Genomic DNA, 17,638 nt, shown 5'->3' with positions numbered 1-17,638 from the left:
TGTGTGCAATGAGTATTAGGCATTTAATTGTGTTTTCTGTTGTTGTTTTTTCCATTTTGTCATAGGCAGCTTGTATAGAAACCACAGCACAAGTTTCAGTCTGTCCAACTTAGCCCTACCAACCAAAGTTGGGAGAGACAAGAATACCCCCTTTCCCAGCTTGAAAGGTAACCATTTTTCCCTTTGCCTTACAGCCTTTACTATTCTTGTTACTGGGCAGTCTGAGGTGTTATCCCTAAAAGGAATTCTGGTGGTGAAGCCTTTTGGTAGTTTGGGTTAGTTATCAAGACAATAATTTGTCTTGATATTTCTCAGTCAGACTTCCTCCCAACAACCGGACTGTGTTGGGTTGGGAAAATAGCTAGTCTACCCTGTGTTAATGGGTATGCTGTGAATGTTGGTTTTGTTTTGCGTTTTATTTTGTATTATTTTTAAGTCCTTAGTTTATGGAATGGGAACTAAGAGGTAGGTTCTACTGTTGTACTGCCACTGTCTTCATGATTAACCCTCGGTAACTTGGGTTCCTTTCAATTCACTATATGGAAATTTTCCAATCAGCCTCAAATTATAAACATGCTTCAGCTCATTGAGAGTAAAGATCCATCTTTAACTTAGGTGCACAATCTTCCAATTGGGACATCTCTTGTTAGATAGCATGACTGAACCAGGGACTAGAGAAATGACCCTCTTACATTCAAATTAGACAGCCTGGTCATCCTTGCACTGGATGTGGTAATAGTTGCTAAATCAGGGAAGGTTTCTTTTCATAAAATTTTTTGAGTTACTCTATCTAATTAGAAGTTGCTGCTTTTGTTTTAATATGTTGATTTTATTTATTTTTTCCTCCTCATCATTTTCATCGGTAAAGATTACTTTAATCTGGAAGTGGGAAGGGATGTGGATGAAGGTTGGTATGATGTTTTGCTGACCTTTGACCTTGTAGAAACAAAGGCCAAAAGCTGTTTTTGTGTTTCTGCTTTGGACTTTGTTTTTGAGACAAGTAATCATTCCCTGTGTGTAAAATGAGGAGGAACAGGACTGGTATGGTGAAAACACTAGCAGAGATTCTGCGCAGCTGTTTTTGACAACCTTTTACCAGTTGGTTACATTCTCATGTCCAATTGTGCAGGATACGAAACATGCTTCATATCAGGGTTATTTCCATGGGTAAACTTAACGATTAATTCCATACATTGGAAGAAAACAGTGATGGGGTTTGCCATTCCATGTTCGTGCTTTGCGCCTCATCTTCTGCACTTTGGTGTTCTTTTCTTGACGGTTGTAATTGTGCAGGGCCTTCAGTGTTACTGTGTGCATACGAGGGTCTGATATTCATGGAGTAGCTCAGTTTGTTCTGTGCATGTGCCAGTGTGTGTGCGTGTGTGTTCGTGTTCATTTGTGTGTGCATGCTGGCTCATTGGGATTTCCACTGGGCACTTCTCTGTTTTTTAAATGTTTTTGTCTCTGTTGTACAGGTATAAAATTGCTGCGTTAACCCGTTCTTACCAAGTGTGTGTGGTACTCTGTGTTTGTAACTGTAATGGGAAATGATGCTGGGACTCCATCTCATTGCTGCTGTTTTATCACTCTCCATCCTCCTTTTTAGTTTTTATTTCATGCACATCCATTTACATTGTTTTTCTTCAGTGATGCAGATGTTTTTGATAGTGCCCTTGAAATTCGATATGTGCAATAGTATCCATGAAGATGCAGTACAGTGGTTCCACGATGCCAAATTTCAAGTCAAGCACTATCTGTTAGATTAATTACGCTGGCCCTTGTCTTGGGCTTTCAAGCATCCTTCCTGCTCTAGCGTCATTTGGGTTTTGTTTTGAGGGAGGGCTGGGAAAAAGCTGGTAGTTTATTTTTATTTTTATTTATTTATTTATTTTTTGATGCTGATGGTGGGGAGCATAGATATTGTAGTACACTACTAATTGTATATTTTGTGTCCCAGTATTTGGGTTAAATACTATAATGGAGATTATTACTGAAGCTGGCCCAGTAAGCAATGAAGGTGGGTTCCCTACAGCATGAGCTGTGCATGATGTAACAATTTCCAGCATTCCCTATGCCTGACTTTGGGCTCCCTTTCTCATTGGGTAACCAGTATCACCTAATCTATACTAGTCACCCCCGATGCATTATGCTTTTACATACAGTGACTAATTTGAAGATGGTTCTTGTTGTCCAACTGCATGCAGAGCAGCCAAATTTTTCCTGCCTTTCACCTTCTGCTCCCATTACCATCTTCTCTTTTTCTCTCCGCATTACTCCCATTACTGTTTTCTGCCGATGTGTGATGCTAGAATATGATATATGCTGCTGCTTTTTTGGAGTTTCCATTTTGTTTGAAGTTCGTTACTTGTAACCTGAATAGGTGTGTTAGCCGACCATAGTATTGCTTGTTACTGTCCTGGGAGCAGACTGTTTTCCTCCCACCCCCTTCTTCTCATCCTTTTTCCTCTCCTGTTTAGGAAACAGACGAGCCCTGGTAGATCAAAAGTCTTCAGTCATTAAGCACAGCCCAACAGTGAAGAGAGAATCTCCATCACCTCAGGGACGAAGTAGCAATTCCAGGTAATATTTTTAATTGCTTTCTGAGCATAGAGTGGTGTTAGTGGTGTCATACTTGTCAAACATTCCCTTAGAAGTCTAGCTGTTGAAAATAGCATAGTACTTCTCTATGGCCCCAAGCTTGCACACATTGAGAAGATTTGGTACAGACGGCCTTTCAGTTAATAGCACATATTTGTGTTTTTCTGTCCTTCAAAATGTTTCCTCTTCCTGTCTGAGATCCAAAATATTCCAGCTCATGAAAGACCCTGCTTTACACAGTATTTATTCTTTGTAGTCAAGTCTAATCTGATCAGGCTAGTCTAGCCAGCAGTTTAGTGTGCCAAGCGGGGGATCAGCTGAGTCATGTGAAGCAGTTTGATTACATGAGTTCATCAGAAATCATGAACTTTTTTCAAGCTTGGAAATGGACTTGGAATGCTGAAGTAAACATTTTCTGACCTGTGCTTTCTCATTCTCCTCCCTTCTTGCATAGCAGCTGTATGTAGAGTAAAATTTACTTTGAGCTAAGGGGATAGGAGATAACTAAGGACAAAAAGCATGGCTCAGACTGGGGATACAGCAGGCTGCACAGGTGTTCCCTTTTTACCATTCCCTCCCCTGTAGCAAAATGAGCTGAAACAGTATGCATGCTAGGGCTGCAGCACTAGTGCTATGAATGCAAAGAAAGTCTACAGGTGGGACAAGGCAGCCAAGGGAAGAATGTTGTGGCATAGAGACTTCCGATGGATTCTAAGGAGTGCTATGAAAGTGGGCCGTAGAGTGGTAGATAGTGGGACTAGAGAAAAAGCTGATTACAGCTTATTACAGGAAATAAGGGACAAACAAAAATGTTTGATGCTACACCCCTAGAACACAGCTTGGGCTGCGAGCAGTGGTTAGCAGCAAATCTAGCAAGATTTGAGGTTTTCTTGTAAATTTAGTTTTGGAAATGCATCTATGGGTTTGTCCTGGCCAGACCTCTATACCCATGCAAGCTAAGGTAAGCAGAACATTAACTCTTGCCTTCTTGTTTCCTTTCTAAAAATCCATCAGTGAGAACCAGCAGTTCCTGAAGGAGGTGGTACACAATGTTCTCGACGGGCAAGGTGTCGGCTGGCTGAACATGAAAAGAGTCCGTCGCCTGCTGGAGAGTGAGCAGCTCCGAGTCTTTGTACTAAGCAAGCTAAATCGCACGATCCAGTCAGAAGAAGATGCGCGGCAGGATGTCATACAGGATGTGGTCAGTGCTGAACTCAGCAGGGTCTTCATACCTAGTGAATGCTTAGGTTCAATTCATAGAAGATTTTTGTTATCAAATTACTTTCTACAGGCTGATATTACAGCAATTTTAGAATATTATGTTCTCGAATTACTTTCTTACTTCTGAAATATTGACACTAATGGGATTTTCATTGCAGGAGATCAGCCGCAAAGTTTATAAAGGCATGCTGGACTTGCTGAAGTGTACTGTGTTGAGCCTGGAGCAGTCATATGCAAATGCTGGCCTGGGAGGCATGGCCAGTGTTTTTGGCCTTCTAGAAATAGCACATACTCACTATTACAACAAAGGTAAGAAAAGTGTTTGCTGCTTTACGCAGTGACTCTTTTATCACTGTATGCTCTTGAAGTCCGGATTTCATATCGTTTGGATATGAAATTTTCACTATAAGCTTAATCGGCTGTTGGAATTGTTTGTGCAGAATTGCAGAAGGTTCTTTACTGGGAACCTAATTATAATTTAAGTATTCTCTTCTGAAGGTTTAACTGTAATTCAAATCATGCAGTTTGATGCAGAAAAATAATCCAAACTGCCTTTGGGGACATATGATTAGATGAAGTCTCAGAGAATGATAGAAGAGGTCTGCTGCTTTCATTTCCTTTTTCCTTATGTCTTTTTTTTTTCTTTGTTCTTTTTTCTTTTGGCAACTCTTTGTTCTTTCTCTCTAAAGAACCAGAAAAGAGAAAACGAAGTCCAACAGATGGATCCATTACTCCAGTTGGCAAGGATCCTGCATCATCTCCAAGAGTGGAGCTGAAACCTGCGATGCAGCTGCCAGTACCTCAGTTGATGTCAAAGGGACTGGGCCCTGCAGGCAAAGGGCCAAGGGAGTTCGACACAAGGAGTCTAAAGGAAGAAAATTTTATCGCTTCCATTGGTGTGTATTGAGATACATGTGAGGTGTGGGAGGGGCTTCTGTTTTGGCATTAGGTTCTATTTGCATTGTCTCCATTTTAACACAATACATTTGCTGCTGTAACATGCCTCATTTACACCTTGGATCCCAAGGAACAATCATAAGTGTTTTCACTTGCTCTTGGTTAAACTGTCCAGGACAGTTTTCTCCGAGAAGCTTTCTAATCTTAATTTTTTCTGAATATCATTACACTTCAGTCAACTTTCATTTTTTGCTGTGATTGATGTTTTCAAGTAACAGGAAATGTCAAGAGAAACAGGGCCAGCAGGACTTTGGAAAGGGCAACCATGGAAGGGACTACATGAAACAAACATTTTTTAAATCATTGCTTACTACATCTGGATTATATAGATTGATAGAAGTGGGACCAAGGATCTGCTAACTGTTAGTAATAAGAACTGACAAAAGGTTTAAATTGTGGTGTTATAGTTTCAGTAAGCAGTACTGATGGATCTTCCTTCTATGCAACAGCAAATGGAATTCATGTCCTTCTTTACAGTGTCTGCTAGGCTGGTCTCTAGAAATTTTCCCACTCTTATTTCATAACCGGAATGGCTTTTGTCCATGTCTGGGAAAAAAAGACAAACATTAGATTGTTTTACATTAAAAGGGCTTTATAGATTAAATAGAAAAAAGAAAAAATATTTAGGTTAGATCCAACCTGCTGTGGATTGTTAGCAAGATAGATGTACAATCAGCATATGAGGAAAATATTTCATCAGCTCCACAAATATTCTGTGTTAAATTTCAGCCATTGCTTCTTCTAGCCTGTTTAAAAGAACTTTTTAATGAAATCATAGCATGAAATATTAGTCTTCTGAAAGCAGTGTGCTGCTGTGAGGCTGTACCTCCAGTATGTGGCATAAAGCAACAGGAATGAGTGTACTGGGTAGTTATGTGGCTGAAAGGGTGCAGACATTCTTATACTGACTGCAGGCTGCAGTCAATAATAATAGCTGCAGGCTGAGTGGTGTTAAGTCCTTCAGAGCTGATAGCAATCACCTCTGATTTTCTTTGCTTTCTTGTTTCAAGAGGTAATCTGTTGAGGTAAATGCTCAGAAGCTGATCTTACATTCTATCTGGAAATCTCCCAAGGAGCTATGAGATTCAAATTTCCAGCATTTCAGTTTAGCTTGCTTTGGGTTACTTAAGTGTTTTTCTTTTCCATAGAAGAGAAGAAAGGAGGTATGCTGCTGACAGAACTAAAAATAAAGCTTTCATATAAGATAATGCTTTGGATATTCAGGAGCAGAGTTAGTCATGGCTAGACTGAATTCCTTCTGGAGCGAAATGCAGGCTTTCCTATGCCAGACTAACTTCTTTAGGGAAGAAGCATTTGGTAAACATTTATATATTGCTGAAATAACAAAGTATTTTTAAGGAACTTCATTTAAACAACTTGAGGAAAAAATGGTGTTTTTTTTTTTTTAAAGTGAAGATGAGATGACATTGGAACAGGTTGCCCAGAGAGGCTGTGGGTGCTCTATCTGTGTAGATATTCAAAACCTGACTGGGATGTGGTCCTGAGCAGCCTGCTCATATGAAACCTGCTTGGAGTGGGGAGGTTCAACTAGATGATCTCCAGAGGCTCCTTCCAACCTAAGCAATTCATTGATTCAATGAAATCTGGAAGGTATTTACAGCCTCAGGTTGCAGATATGTAAATGGAAATCTCAGTGAACTTGTTGGTGTTCTATGGACAAAATACAAATTCAGCTGCTACCCTTTTGACCAAGTCTGACAGAGGAAATAGCAATGTAAGTAATCAACATGAAGGAGTAAAATCTTGTACAACATTGTGTGCAATAGCCATGCCTGCAGTATGTATTAATGTGGTAATTAAACTGGATCTCTGGGATCTAGAGGTACAGTAGTTGAATGTTTGTGGTTTTCTTGTACTAGAGGAACCATGGTCAGGAGCTTCACCACGTTTTCAGAAGTTTAGGGTGGATGTGTTCCTGCTTGAGCTCCTTTTCTTGTTCATCTTTCAGAAAGTTGTCGACCACTTATGTACATCTGAAGTATGTAAGATAATTCCTTATAACAGGGAAGTCTGTTCGTATGCAATATTCGTATTTCTAAGGTGAACGATGACAGATATTTTTTTATTGCATAGCTGGGAAATTTGTTGTGAAGACAGTGCTTCCTGATCCTTTCTTTCCAAAAAGCTCATCAGTTATTTGCTTGCTTCCAGGGTCCTTGGTTATTAATGTAGCGTTGACCTTTTTATTTGGATACTAGTGGCCTTAAAATTGATAGCTAATAGTTTCCCACCTTATGTCAGTCATTTGTTTGGTTTTACTGATTCGTTGTAGTAAATCTTGATGAAAATTTCAGTATTTACTGAAGTCTCCATTACTACTCTTTTAGTAATTGTTTAATGCTTGCAGATCACTCTATATTTTTTTGTTTTTTGAAACAGAAAAGATTACACTACCTACGTTGTTTGCATCAAATCCTTTCTGGACCTGCTGTCCAGATTGTTCTTTTCCTCTTTCACAGAGAAGATGAGAGTAAAATCTAGGCTGTTTTTAATGTGCTAGGATATACTGTAGGCTCTCAAATGTTCCTATGGCATAGGCTAAACTTGAGTAACTGTAATGATCAATTAACAGACACATCAACTAAAAGTCATTTAATGACAGGTATTGTAACTTTCAGCCTGCTGGTTTTTAGTATAGAACCATATAGGCTGAGAATTCAAGAGCCTTTTTACAAATAGATTTGGTACGACTTCTGAATAGATTGTTATATGTCAGTGTGTGGTCAGCTAGGTAGGCCTACAGGATGCTGTTTGGATCCATAGGCAGTTTTATCTTTTTCATCCACCACGTGCTTATGAAAGTTGAAGGAATATCCGTAAATCTTGAAGCAGACTTAGAAATCAGGCCAACAGCCATCTTTCTAGTTCTTCTTCCTTGCTAAACTTTTCTTGCTCCTGATACATTTAATGATAATAGTTTGGAGCCTTTCTCCACAACTGTAAAACAGTCCATTTTTTATTATTTTTAGTAGATAGATTGCTTAACAGATTTATTTTTTTTTTTAGAGCCTGTCTTTAATTTCTGCCATCTGTAGGACGGGATGGATTCCTGACACACTTTCAGTGGCCTTTTAGTTCCTCAGGAATTTTCCTTGAAGAGCAATAGAAGAACATCATGCTGCTTTTTCCTTTCCTTTGCCTTAGCTACTTTTCTCGGCCTATCTACCTCTGTAGCATTCTCAGCTTTAACCATTCAAGTGAGAGGGGACAGTCCCCTGCATTGAGACTTAGTTCAGCATGTTGGCTTGTAATGTTTCCTTTCTCCAGCGGGTCAGCACTTGGAATGATCTGGTGCTACTAAGCGGAAAAGCTAAGTGCATTTCTGAGGGTTGAGAAGTGAGAATGCTAGAAATGTGCAAGTGTCTCATCAATAATTCTTCTTATGTATAAGCTTCAAATGAAGAAAGTGCATACAGACTCCAGATATTTTTTTCCTTTGTCTCTGCATTTTTTCTTGTTATGGAATCCCTTAGCTTAGGGTGTTAGGACTTAAGTAGGCTTTTGGAAGTTGGCATTAAGCATGATTAATATTTTGTGCGTTTTTCTTCTCCGTTTTCCTTTCTTCATACCCTGATAGGAACAAATGGATGAAAAGAAGTTCATTTTTTTTTGGTGTGTAGATACTAGTTGATAAGGCAGAGCCAAGCATTTATTGAGAATACCGTGAGGTCAAAAGTAACTTGTAAACTTTGTGATAATTTTCAAAAGATTATTTTGGTTAAATATTGTGTTAACCTACAGTTTAGGTTATCTTATAATTGCTGCTGCTATTTTTGTGCCTTTCCTTTCAATGATACAAACTAGAAACATGAAAACATTTATGTTAATCAGAGCTATTGTGATGCACATGTTTTGGAGGATGAAATATCTGACAGTCTTAAAGGCCTTTCTCAGGAACGGTGATGAATTGCATTGTATATGTTCGTAATAGCTGCTTTTTGCTTAGTTGGTTAACTGTATGAAGTCATCTCTAATGTGAATTCTGTAAATGAGAGATGATACAGTGCTCAAATCCTGACTTTGATTTCTTGTAAAGTGTGTTAACTAACTCTTCACTCAGTAGTTCTCATATATATTTTTTTTTTTTTATATGAAGGGGGTGGGTTTTTTGTTTCATTTTTTTCCCCATTTTCACCTGTCTGACTAGCCACTGACTCTTTCTCTTTCTCTCCTGCTTTCAATGCATCTTGGGTAGAATTGTGGAACAAGCACCAGGAAGTGAAAAAGCAAAAATCTTTGGAAAAAACGAGTAAGGAAATGATAAAACATAGAAAACTGATTTTCCCAGCCTCCCCATAACTGCCAACTCCCCAGGTGCAGAGTGAGCTCGCATCTATGGCACATAAGTTTTTATGCCCATAAGAACAAAGGTTTATCAGGAAATCTTGTTTTATAGAGGAGTCCAAACAGATCAGTTTGCCCTGGGGAAATTGTGTTCAAATGTCTTTTGTCTTTTTTTATTTCTTTCTTTGTTTTTTTCTTCCCCTGAATGTTACCTTCTACAAAGAAGGAGAAGCAGATACTCTGCATTGTCACCATATCAGAAATAGATAGAATTTGAAGGTGTTCCATCTCCTTTCTTACAAGTTAAAGACCACTTTTGCTTAACAAGTCTTTGACATGAATATATAGGTTGAATGTTATTGGAATGAAAAAGTCAATGTTCTTTCAAGTCTTGGAATGGCAACTGTTGTTATTTGGCATTCAACCATGAACAGTTTCTGACCACAGTCAGTGTGCAACAAAAAGCACTTCAGAGGGGGAGAGAGAAGGTGGATGTGAAAAACTGTATTTAGTGAAGGCTGTCAGAGAGCAGCCTCAAAATAAGGAATCAACCAGATTTTGGTTTTTATATCCCATATTAAGGGAGGAGTGAAATGACCTGAGTCTGTTTGCAGAGTCTAAATAGAAGTCTAAATTGACACAAATCTTAACATCTGTTGAAATATGCATGTGTGTTATCTGCAGTTGTAGTACCAGATTTTTCTGGTTTGGTTATCACTGTTATAAAAAGGGACATATGACATAAGGACAACAGGTCGTTTATAAAAACCATGATGTAGTAGGTGTTTCCTAACCATGAGTGTAATTTCTACTTTGCAGACCCAATGTCCCTTTTTGCAGACTGAAGTTTGGGGAGAACTAACAGCTAAGATGAACGGGTGATAATTCCTGCCATTGTGGCTGGGCCTGGATTTGGTACCTTCCTTTCAGGCTCCCCAGTTAAATACTTCAGTTAAGTGCATGGAGCTTCTGAAGCAAGTGGGGATACCTCTGCAGTACAGCAAACTGCATTTAAGATCTGAGTTGCTTTCTGCTGAGGTGGGAGAGTGTGTGACAGACACACAGCACATGCACGCACCTACGCTCCCAAACCAGGCCTTTCAGTTAGGTGGCTGCACTGGAAGATTTTTTTAAAAAATGTCTAATGGATATACAACCTTTTAAAAAGGGGAGGGGAGGTTCCTAAGTGCCTGTAAAGTGACAGTTACAACAATATGATTGTGGTTATTGTACTTCTGAAACTCAATTACCATTATTGCTCACAATTGTCAAACACCTAAACTGCATCAGTCAGCTTCACTTGTGTTAAAAATCAAACTGCTGGAAATATATCTGAATTGTGCTGGGACAGGGAACTCTTTAAATTGCTTAAAGCGTGCAACTGAAGTTTAGTATTCTTGCTGTACTAATGAGATGCTAAAGTTTTTGCTGCGGGATTATTCAGGACTAGAAAAAATGGCTGTTAGAAGTGAGCAATATATGTTTCAGTGGAAAATAAGATCACAAATTTTATAAAGGATATTTTTAGTTTTCATAACTTTGTTTATAGTTTGACATTGGTCTTACAATTTGACTTACAGTAACTAGGGCATATGGTTCTATAGGCAGACTACTATAATAAATGAGGAATTGACTTTCTGTAAAACATTTCACGTGGAAAATTTGTGGTTGATTAGGAAGCTAGTATGGTCTGCACAGCCCGCCTACGGCTTTGCTATTCATGAGTTTACATACCATCTCAAGCTCACTCCCACAAATCTTTGTATATTATCCTTCTCTCTCTCTCTCCCTCTCTCGCCTCCCTTCCCTTTTTCTTTCCTTTTCGCTGTCTTGCCCTCTCTAATATTACACATAACACAAACATGTTCATAATTCCCAGGTTGTTGTGATTAGTGGTTATAAGAGACTGTGGCATTGTTTGCTTAGAGATACTGGATAGAGTCATGGGTATCTAATACAACTATTCCAGCTGCGGATCATGCCTTCCTGTTACTGAATAGTTGGCAGATATGGATATGGCAGAAGTGTTGCATTCAGTCTCTTCCCCTTTCTGAGAGTAGTCATAATCTGTGTACAGTCTATAACGCATTCTTTTCCTGCCTCATTACTTACTTCATGCAGTGCTTATCCAAATTTCTTTTCAGGCTCTACCTGTCCATCATTCTCTTTTCCTTCTGCCATCCCATCAGAGGACAATAGATGATATGGTTCTAGAACTGCATGGGAAGTTGAACATAAAGTTTTTTCTCTTTTTTTTTTTTTTTTTTTCTCTTTTATTTTCAATTGAGCAGGTTAACAAATGCATGACTAAAGGCTTGCTGTTTCCTTCTCTCACTACTGACCTGTGTGATTGCCAACTCTGGAGAGCCATTTGTTGTATAATTGGCAAACGTTACAAAGTACAGCATCATACAAGCTTCTTCCTTGATATTCTTACTAGTGTGACACTGATAATCACCGATTATTTCTTGTAGAGTGTTGCCTGATTACTGCCGAGATAGTTGCTGTGGGCAACCTCAGAGCAACAAACGCACTGTGAGACATTGAGCAAATTAGCTGTTTTAAAAAGGATAATGACTCCAAGCAATTAGGTATCCCTTATTTTTGCCAGGAATAAAGGAAGTGGCTTCCTAGAGTTGAATGGCAACTGCTCTGCATGTGTTACTGTAACTGGAAGCTTACTTGACCTTTGTCTGTCCTCTTTTCTCTATTGAATGGCTAACAAAGGTACTGTTTAGTGATAGTCACTGTTGGGCTATGCCTTTTGAATACTTGAAATTCAAACTAACATTTGAAGAATGGCAGATGTGTCCTGCTGGCCTTGTTGTTTACAGTACCAAGGAATAAAAAACAAGGAACAAGAAAGCAAGTTTGTTTTCTTGGTACTGTTCCTGCTTTCAGTCTGTCATCTGCCTTCTGATGGACTGTTTTTTCTTGATACAATAACGGTTTATTTTTCCCTTTACTCAGGGCCAGAAGGTGTGAAACATTTTGATTTGGGAGAAACAGATGAGAAAAAATCCCAGATCAGTGCAGACAGTGGCCTCAGCTTGGCCTCAGGTTCTCAGGTGAGTTGCTCCTACACTTGCTTTATTTATGTGGTAAGATGGAAGATTCTTCTGTTGGCTGCTTAACTATGGGAAAACTAGATTTTGAGAATACTTGATAGGCTCATCTAGTAATTCCCTCCCCTTTACCCCACTTTCTTTAGGGTACTGGTCTTTGCTAGCTCCTCAATTGTAGGACCCCAAGGCCTTTCTGACTTGCAGGCAGTAGTATCTTATTTGATTGGCTTCATGAACCAGTGAAGTATAAGGCATGTGATTTAAGATCCCAAGGGAATGGGAAGTGGGGTTCTCATGATGATAAAAACTAAACTGATGTGACTTTGCTTCCTATCCTCTGTATGTTTGATTGCAGAAGAGTGATTTCGACTCTCTTCCCAGTGGAGGACCAGCAGTTATGGTTCGAAGTACCAGTCAGGATTCTGAAGTTAGCACAGTGGTAGGATATGTCCAAAGTGAAAACTTGATGTAATTCATTTCCTGGTAAAGCGGGGTAGGGCATTTCATGCCTACATTTTGTGTACAGTATGCCTGCATATTATCTCACACCCATAGTAGTGTGCCTATGATGTGTGCTCTCTCCAGAGCCTCTGACTGTGTAGCAAGCATGTGTGTCTGCCAGGATATACATACTATTTTATTAGCAGATTGTATTCATCATATGTGATGCTTGTTGCTGGTACATATTCGTACATATTGGTGTATTTGTGGAACTAGTGGTTTGCAATCCTTTTATAAATATGGCTTAGTTGTGTATAAACCATCTATAAAGGAATGTAACCTGAGAGCAAAAAATGCAGATGGTTTGATGCATTAAAAGCAAGAAAAAACCTCTGACGTATTACCTTTAAGTGTTTGAACCATATGAAAACGTCTGCTTGCTTCCAGTACAGCTCTACTGATCACCTGTACTGTGCACTTGCTGTACCATCTGGCAGGGGTAGAGTTAGGAAAGCCAAGACAAATCTTTACTGGTAAAACTGACCATCAGGAATTCCCAGCCCATGGAGTCAGAGGAAACGTCCGGAGCAAGGAGGATTTACTGTTGGTGGAGGAGGATCAGGCTAGAGAGCACTTCAACAAACTGGATTGACATAAGTCCATGTGGTCTAATGGGTTGCAGCTACGAGTGTTGAAGGAGCTGGCTGATGCTGCTGCAAGGCCACATTTGATCGTCTCTGAACAGTTATGGTGATTGAGAGAGGTTCTTGAAGACTGGAAGAGGGCAAAGAGAGAAGTTGATGGAGAAAATCTCCTGTAAAACATTTCCAAATACACGAAAGAAAAAGTGATTGGGAGAAGTCAATGTGGATTTACAAAGAGGCAATCACATTTAACCAAGCTGATAACTTCAGACAATGAGATAGCTAGCTTGATGTATGAGAGGAGAGGAGTGGATGTGTTTACTACAACTTTAGTAAAGCTCTTGACACCATTTTCCGTAACACAGACAAGCTGAGAGAATTGGGACTCTTCAGCCTGGAGAAGAGAAGGCTCAGGGGGAATCTTACTGATGTGTATAAATACCATACAGGAGGGAATGAAGATAAGGGAGCCAAACTCTTCTTAGTTGTAGTACCTGCTGTCAGGACAAGAGGCAATCAACACAAAAGTCAAAGCACAGAAAATTCCATCTGAACACAAGAAGACACTTACTTATTTTATTCTCAGGGCAGTCAAACACTGGAACAGCATGTCCAAAGAGGTTACAGAATTGCTGTGTGTGGAAATTTTCACAACTTGTTTGGACATGGTTCTCAACAACATACACTAGCTGACCCTGCTTGAGCAAGGGGGCTTGACTATAGAGAATCCTGATGGGTTGCTTCCAAACTAAACAGTTCTGTATTTTTTCTGAAGGTTGTATTGAGTATATCTTCATTTTTTTATGGGGATTTTGTGCAAGAATAGTATCACTGAAAGAGAAAAGGCAAATGTGGCCTTTGGTTGCACAGCTTATTATTTTATGCCTTAAGAGGAAACATGTTAAAACTTTTCTCTCCACAGTGTCTTGTCTGTGAAGATAACAGCTTTATTTTTCTCCACAGGTTAGTAACAGCTCTGGAGAGACATTAGGAGCTGACAGTGACTTGAGCAGCAATGCTGGTGATGGCCCAAGTGTGGAAAATGGTGGCAATCTGACAGGATCCAGGGGCACTGTGTCAGACAGTGAAATTGAGACAAATTCTGCTACTAGCTCTATTTTTGTAAGGATGCTGCATACCTTCCTTTTTATTTTAATTTTTGTACAGTAATCATGTTGATGTTAGTGAATGTGTGAAAGAGGTTTTTTGATTCTGTTCTAAGGGTTAATCAACAATGATTTACAATAACAAGATATTAAAGAATTAATTACTTTTTGTATGGATCCACGTACCTTTCTTCATACCCTGTGCAATATGTGGCTCTTTGAGAATAGTCAGTTCACATCTCACGCCATGTTACAGGCTCTACCACCCTCATTCAATATTACTCTCAACCCAACTGTCATTTAATTACCCTTCAGAAATGAAACAGCTTCAGGTGATAGTGTTTGAATTTACTTAACTAAAAGGAACTGATTCCCTGCTTGGTAGAATCTTGGCAGCTCTTTGATACAGGAAAGTGATGACCCATCATCATAGGTTTAGCAGCTCTTCTGTTTTTTTTTTTTGTTTTGTTTTGTTTTTTAAACAGTACTTTAAAACTATCTGAAGTGTAGTCATAGCATTTAAATATCCTCTTCTAACTGGAAGATATGTGTGCAGTAAAATTCAATTCATTTTTTTTAACAGAGTAATTTTTTTGTTTTATCAACATTTGTGGGAGAAGTGTTTACGAAATATAACTTTCGAACCCTATCTGTTAAGTAAACTTGCAGTGGACTGCAAGAAACCCCTACAGGTTGCAGAATTAAATTGTCTGACACCTCTTGTATCATTTTCAGGCAAAGTCTCATAACCTGAAGCAGAGCGTAAAGGATAACAAAGGCAGTACTCCAGGGAGAGTTCAAGAGGATGGGAACCAGCGTGTCTATCTCTATGAAGGACTTTTGGGTAAACTATTTTGGGGGAGGGAGGGCAAGGGGATTGTTTAGACTGAAGTTCAAGGGGAGTCATGTCTGGCTCAGACTGGAATTTACGTGTTACCAGAGACCATTTTAACCACCTCCTGTTTGTCCATGCTGATAAAATAGGAGGGTACATCAGGCCATTCAGGGTAAAGCAAAGGATTTGCTGGGGAGATGGAATAAGAGAAGATGGGTGACTGGACTAGTTTGCATAAAATGTAGCTTATTCCATGCACTTGTTCTTGAATAAGAGTTAGTTCTTTAAACTGTTGGAAGGAGGGAAGAAAGATCTTAGTTATGCACATAAGGCTGAAATTATTTTTTTCTGAGTATTGCTGAGTATTGCTGAGCTTTTACAAAAGACCGTTCAGTTTAAGTCTTCAAATAGAGGGCTACTAAACTCATGGCTTTTGAGCATGACCTTAAATTAGCAGTGTATTGGCTTCTTATGTGTTTTTTTTTTTTTTTTTTTTAATGTATATCTTGACTTGCTGTTAATCAAGAGCTCTCTCTTCCTCTGTTTTTCATCCTTTCCATTTATTGTTCCTACCTGCATGGAATGGTGCAGGTAGGGATAAAGGATCTGTCTGGGACCAGTTAGAGGATGCTGCAATGGAAACCTTCTCTATGAGTAATAATCTCATCTTTCCACTTCTCTGTGTGTTTGCTGTGATCTGTGTTTGTGTGAGATATTCCTGTCGCTTTCAGGCAGTGTTAACAATATATGGAAGAAAACATTCTCCTTAAAGAACAGGGATAAGAGGTTCTTTTCTTTAAGGTTTTCAAAAAATTATGCTGTGAATTAGAATGAGAGATGTCTTTTCTTCTACTGTACACTTCAGTTGTGATATTGCTTGTGATTTAAAAGTTACTTTTTTATTTTAATAATAGATTTTTTTGTGTGCTGGCTTATAGTATTTTCAAGGTGTGGGAAGGAAATATAACTGATCTTAAAGTATTTGACTGGAATAAATGCCCAATTTTTGTATGCGTTGCATAGGTAAAGAGCGCTCAACTTTGTGGGACCAGATGCAGTTCTGGGAAGATGCTTTTTTGGATGCTGTGATGTTAGAGAGAGAAGGAATGGGGATGGACCAGGGACCCCAGGAGATGATTGACAGGTGAAGTTCTCAGTAGACCTGGGGCTTAAGCAGTAAAAAGAATATAATTTAAGTTCTGTTGCAAATGCTATTGCCACTTTGTAAACCTTGTTACTGTAACTGACAATTCCAAAGGGAGGCTTTTGTCTCTGCTGGTCAGTATCTCCTGCTACTGAAATACTGTGTTCAGGTTTGATAAGTTTTTCTTAATGCTCATGGAGAGGTGGTATTTCCAGGGAAATAGGTCATGTAATCGTGATCACACTATGAATAGATGCAATAGGCCGGATCACTAATAAAGCATAGGATTTATTTGGATTGTATTCTGGAATAAAGATACCAGTGTGCGGGGTGCTAGTTTTTGGAAAAATAAACAGTTTAAAATCTATCTTACTAGAAAAAGAGAGTGCCTGCACGCTTCCTTCATGAGTTAAATGCAGCTGCAAGGCAGAAGTAAAGCTCTAAAGGGGGTAGCTGTTGTTTGAGTTGAATGTTCTTCTTATAGCAGTTCTCATGAAGCTACAATTGTGGAAAAGAGAATATGGGTAAGTCCAGTAGACCACTGAGAACTTTACCACTGAGCATATATTAGTTACTTGCACTAGATGATAATGGCAATGTTTAAAGTGATCACAGCAATTTAATGGAAAATGGCCATTTGACTTAGTGTATTTGGAGGTTTTATTTACCATGCACTTTTTACAAATAGTGTTCTGTTCTCTGCCAGTGCTGTAGTGAGTTGGATGAAGAGTGCCTGTGAGCCTACTTCAGCTCTAGCTCTTCTTGCAGGTATCTTTCCCTGGGAGAACATGATCGAAAGCGTTTGGAGGATGATGAGGACCGCTTGTTGGCTACGCTGCTACATAATATGATTGCTTATATGCTTATGATAAAGGTAACTTTTTTTAATAGATTACTCCTCATATTTAAGCAGTATGTTTTGTTGGTGGTGTTTGGAAACCATACATCTCTTTTCAGAGATCAGAACAGTATAGTAAAAAATAATATTATAAAACATCTGATCTTAATGAAGAAATTATTTCAGAACGTGGAGATTCTTTGAGTTTCATCGTTTGAGTTTAAGTAGTTCTATGCAATGAGTATGCACATACACTTCTATTCAAGATAGAAACTTTTTAGCCCTACCTTTAAGAATGTCCTTTAAGAGGACATTCTTACAATCAAGGGCATGAGTTATAGGTAGAGAGCATCATCTAATCAGATTCCCTTAGAACTGCAAATTCCAGATCTTCTTAGGGAAGTCAGAGGTGAAAGGAGGGTATGGGCAGGTTGCAAATATGCACATCAATATGCATCTCAACATATTATTTGCAATGACTTTT

The 17,638-nt window shown here is 39.0% G+C and overlaps 1 protein-coding gene across 13 annotated transcripts in view; it reads left to right on the top strand.

Annotated features, from left to right (window-relative positions):
- Positions 1–17,638, top strand: part of MADD (MAP kinase activating death domain) — a gene marked incomplete at its 3' end in the record, with an annotated part of 66,105 nt that overhangs the window by 31,690 nt on the left and 16,777 nt on the right. For 6 of the 13 annotated variants that reach the window (XR_014317628.1, XM_082761867.1, XM_082761870.1 and 3 more), the window contains 13 exons: positions 66–167; positions 1,958–2,017; positions 2,478–2,580; positions 3,613–3,799; positions 3,978–4,128; positions 4,509–4,715; positions 12,052–12,149; positions 12,502–12,585; positions 14,195–14,353; positions 15,073–15,181; positions 15,764–15,826; positions 16,196–16,316; positions 17,085–17,190. Coding sequence is in view for 12 of the 13 variants with exons in the window: in XM_082761867.1 (XP_082617993.1) it covers positions 66–167; positions 1,958–2,017; positions 2,478–2,580; positions 3,613–3,799; positions 3,978–4,128; positions 4,509–4,715; positions 12,052–12,149; positions 12,502–12,585; positions 14,195–14,353; positions 15,073–15,181; positions 15,764–15,826; positions 16,196–16,316; positions 17,085–17,190 (1,550 nt within the window). The remainder of the gene's footprint in view (positions 1–65; positions 168–1,957; positions 2,018–2,477; positions 2,581–3,612; positions 3,800–3,977; positions 4,129–4,508; positions 4,716–12,051; positions 12,150–12,501; positions 12,586–14,194; positions 14,354–15,072; positions 15,182–15,763; positions 15,827–16,195; positions 16,317–17,084; positions 17,191–17,638) is intronic. The other 7 variants (XM_082761864.1, XM_082761863.1, XM_082761872.1 and 4 more) reach the window with 3 other exon arrangements.

This window comes from Aythya marila (assembly GCF_965140915.1).
Source record: "Aythya marila genome assembly, chromosome: 5".
NCBI classification, from domain to species: domain Eukaryota; kingdom Metazoa; phylum Chordata; class Aves; order Anseriformes; family Anatidae; genus Aythya; species Aythya marila.
The sequence above is the reverse complement of the archived record's forward strand: the minus strand, read 5'-3'. Positions and strand labels throughout refer to the sequence as shown.